General features: G+C 47.2%; 1 protein-coding gene across 11 annotated transcripts in view; it reads left to right on the top strand.

The window, feature by feature from the left end:
- The window catches only part of MYBPC1 (myosin binding protein C1), a 94,634-nt gene extending 93,696 nt beyond the window's left edge, over positions 1–938 (top strand). For 10 of the 11 annotated variants that reach the window (XM_033163286.1, XM_033163285.1, XM_033163277.1 and 7 more), the window contains one exon: positions 249–938. Coding sequence is in view for 8 of the 11 variants with exons in the window: in XM_033163285.1 (XP_033019176.1) it covers positions 249–340 (92 nt within the window). In the remaining 3 variants the exon portion in view is untranslated. The remainder of the gene's footprint in view (positions 1–248) is intronic. The other variant, XM_033163283.1, reaches the window with a different exon arrangement.
- The last annotated feature ends 1,753 nt before the right edge of the window (positions 939–2,691 follow it).

Here is a 2,691-nt window from a genome sequence, read left to right on the forward strand (position 1 = left end):
TGATGGCCCTCTTCCCAAGGGATCCATTTCACCCTACATGAAGAAAAAAATAATGCTGCAGTCAGAGATACATCAAGGCTGCAAATCCTAAATTTGTTTACTTGGAAGCAGACTCAGCTTATTGCACTCCACCCACACACACACCGTCAATGCCTGTAGGATATCGGGACACTTACAGCTGGAATTCAGTTTTTGCAAACACCTGTTCATTTGATTGCTTTAACTACTGTCTTCCTCCTTGTCCGTAGGTGGGGTCTCATTCTTCAGACTACTATTGCAAGGGGTTCCCCCACATATCATTGACTCCTATATGAAAGCATGCAACCCTGAAGAAAAGTAAAGAGCCTGGCCACAGTGTTTCTCCGCCACTGCACTGGAAACTGGCAGCCAGCACTGCAGCAGTTTAACTCCCACAGCATGACCTGCTGCATTGCCCCTTCCCTCTTGCTACTGTTGGAAAGAAAATTCATGCATGGATTGCTTTTTTCAAGTTGAAATGTTGAAGTTGAAGCTTACCCACATGTTTCAATGATCCACATCATTGTGTTTGTTTTATTCTCTCTCTTCTCTCTCTAATGCTGAAAAGCAAAGAAATGGGAAAAAAGCTATGCCAATACGCATGGGAGCTAATATTTGAGTTTGTACTTTATATGGCTAGATAGATTCTTTTTTTTTGTGAGAAGCAGGTACTGCTAGACCCAGTGGCAGTGCAGTCAGGCCTTGAAACACATACCTCTTTTGATAAATAATGGATCTAACACTTTCCTGGGCTGCTAAAAATGGACTGTTTGGCATATGTGATTTGCAGCGTTTAACAGTTATTTCAGCGAAATGTATCTTCAGTTATAAGGGTTTCTGTTCAGCTCACTCCTTTGTGAATCTCTTGGCTACTAAAAGTTTCATGTAATGTACAATAAAGCTGAAGTGTTTAAGAGCTAGCTCAGTATCTGTGATGTTTGTGTTTGCTACAAACTGGTCAACCATTACTGTTCTGCCTTTGTTTATTTGCCTTTTGTTACTCGAGCTGCATTTACAGATACCAGATTATAAATGGGGATGCCAAGAATCAACTTGCATTCAGAGGTTTTGCATGTGGTTGCACAATAACACTGTGTGCAAATTACAGCACAGGCACCAACAGTTGTGAAATAAAATAGTTGCTTGCACTATGAATAGTACAATCCTGATAAGTTTTACTCAGAAGTCCCACTGAGTTCATTGGGACTAACAAGTGTGTTTAGGGAATGCAGCAAAAGGTATTATTTTGTATTGTATTATAACTCTATATTTGGCCTTCACAAAACAGTGCACTGCCCCAAAGCACCGAAGCCCTTCATGACAGCGAACACAAAGCCATGCATTAAATCTTGACTTGTTAACTGAAATTTTACAGTGACTCCTGTAATGGATCATGAACTTGTCATACGTGTCTTCAGTAGACCTCATTTCCATCAATTACGTCTGAATTTGGGAAAGCCTGGCATTTCCAAATGCTAGTTCATAGACAGCTTTGTCTCCAGATAATGCTCCCCAGTGTCCTCAGAGATGCATTTCTATGACAAATGTTGCATGACTCAGAATCTACACAGATCCATCAAAACTCCAGAATCACCACCTGAAAAGCAGGAATAGGCCTGGTGCCCAATGACACAAATCTATACATGGCTTTAGACACGGATGGCGCTGCAGTTTAAACCACATAACCTAGGGCTTGCCGATCAGAAGGTTGGCAGTTCGAATCCCCGCGATGGGGTGAGCTCCCGTTGCTCGGTCCCAGCTCCTGCCAACCTAGCAGTTCGAAAGCATGCCAAAGTGCAATTAGATAAATAGGTACCGCTCCGGCAGGAAGGTAAATGGCATTCCCGTGTGCTGCTCTGGTTCGCCAGAAGCAGCTTAGTCATGCTGGCCACATGACCCGGAAGCTGTACGCCAACTCCCTTGGCCAATAAAGTGAGATGAGTGCAGCAACCCCAGAGTAGTCCACGACTTGACCTAACGGTCAGGGGTCCCAGGGTGGGTAGTGTGCTGTGAGAATATATGTGTGGCCCCTCATGTTGTGGGTCTCCATCTCCCATCAACAGTCTGGAATTGACACTCTACGCCTGTTATTCCCTCTTATCTGGGAATAAGTCCCACAATAGGAAAAAGGCTGCACTTCTATGCAGGTTTACCTCCGAGCAAGCCCCACTGAACTCCATGGACTTCTGTCTTGGCAACATTTGGATGATTAAAGAGGCAACCACCACGCACAGATTGGCGCCACAAGGTAGCAGAAGACGCCTTGGGGTGGGTGGAGGTGTTTTTCCGCAACAGGCTTCCGCGAAGGCTCCTCTTCCAAGTTCGCCTCTGCTTCCTTTGCCGGAGTAATAGGCGCGCGGGGGAAGAGCGAGCCCTGGAGCGGCAGCGTCACGTGCGTAAAGGTAGCTCTCAGGTCGCGGCCGCATCACAAGCTAGAGGGTTAAATAAATAGCCGGGCTCAGGGCAGGTGTTTCCTTCTTCGCCTGCGAAAGGGCTGCACGAGGCGGCCTCAGCTTCCCTGCCTGCGACTTCCTGCCCGCCTCCAGCCAGAGAGCAGGAGCGAAAACAGTCCTTCCCCCTCTCTCTCTTTCGGTTCCCGCCCCAGCGAGGGGAGGCGGCCCGGCTGCTCCTCCTGCTCCGTCGCCGCTGGGAGTCCCAGAGCAGGGCGGCGAC

The sequence above is a fragment of the Lacerta agilis genome, chromosome 10 (assembly GCF_009819535.1).
Source record: "Lacerta agilis isolate rLacAgi1 chromosome 10, rLacAgi1.pri, whole genome shotgun sequence".
NCBI lineage: Eukaryota > Metazoa > Chordata > Lepidosauria > Squamata > Lacertidae > Lacerta > Lacerta agilis.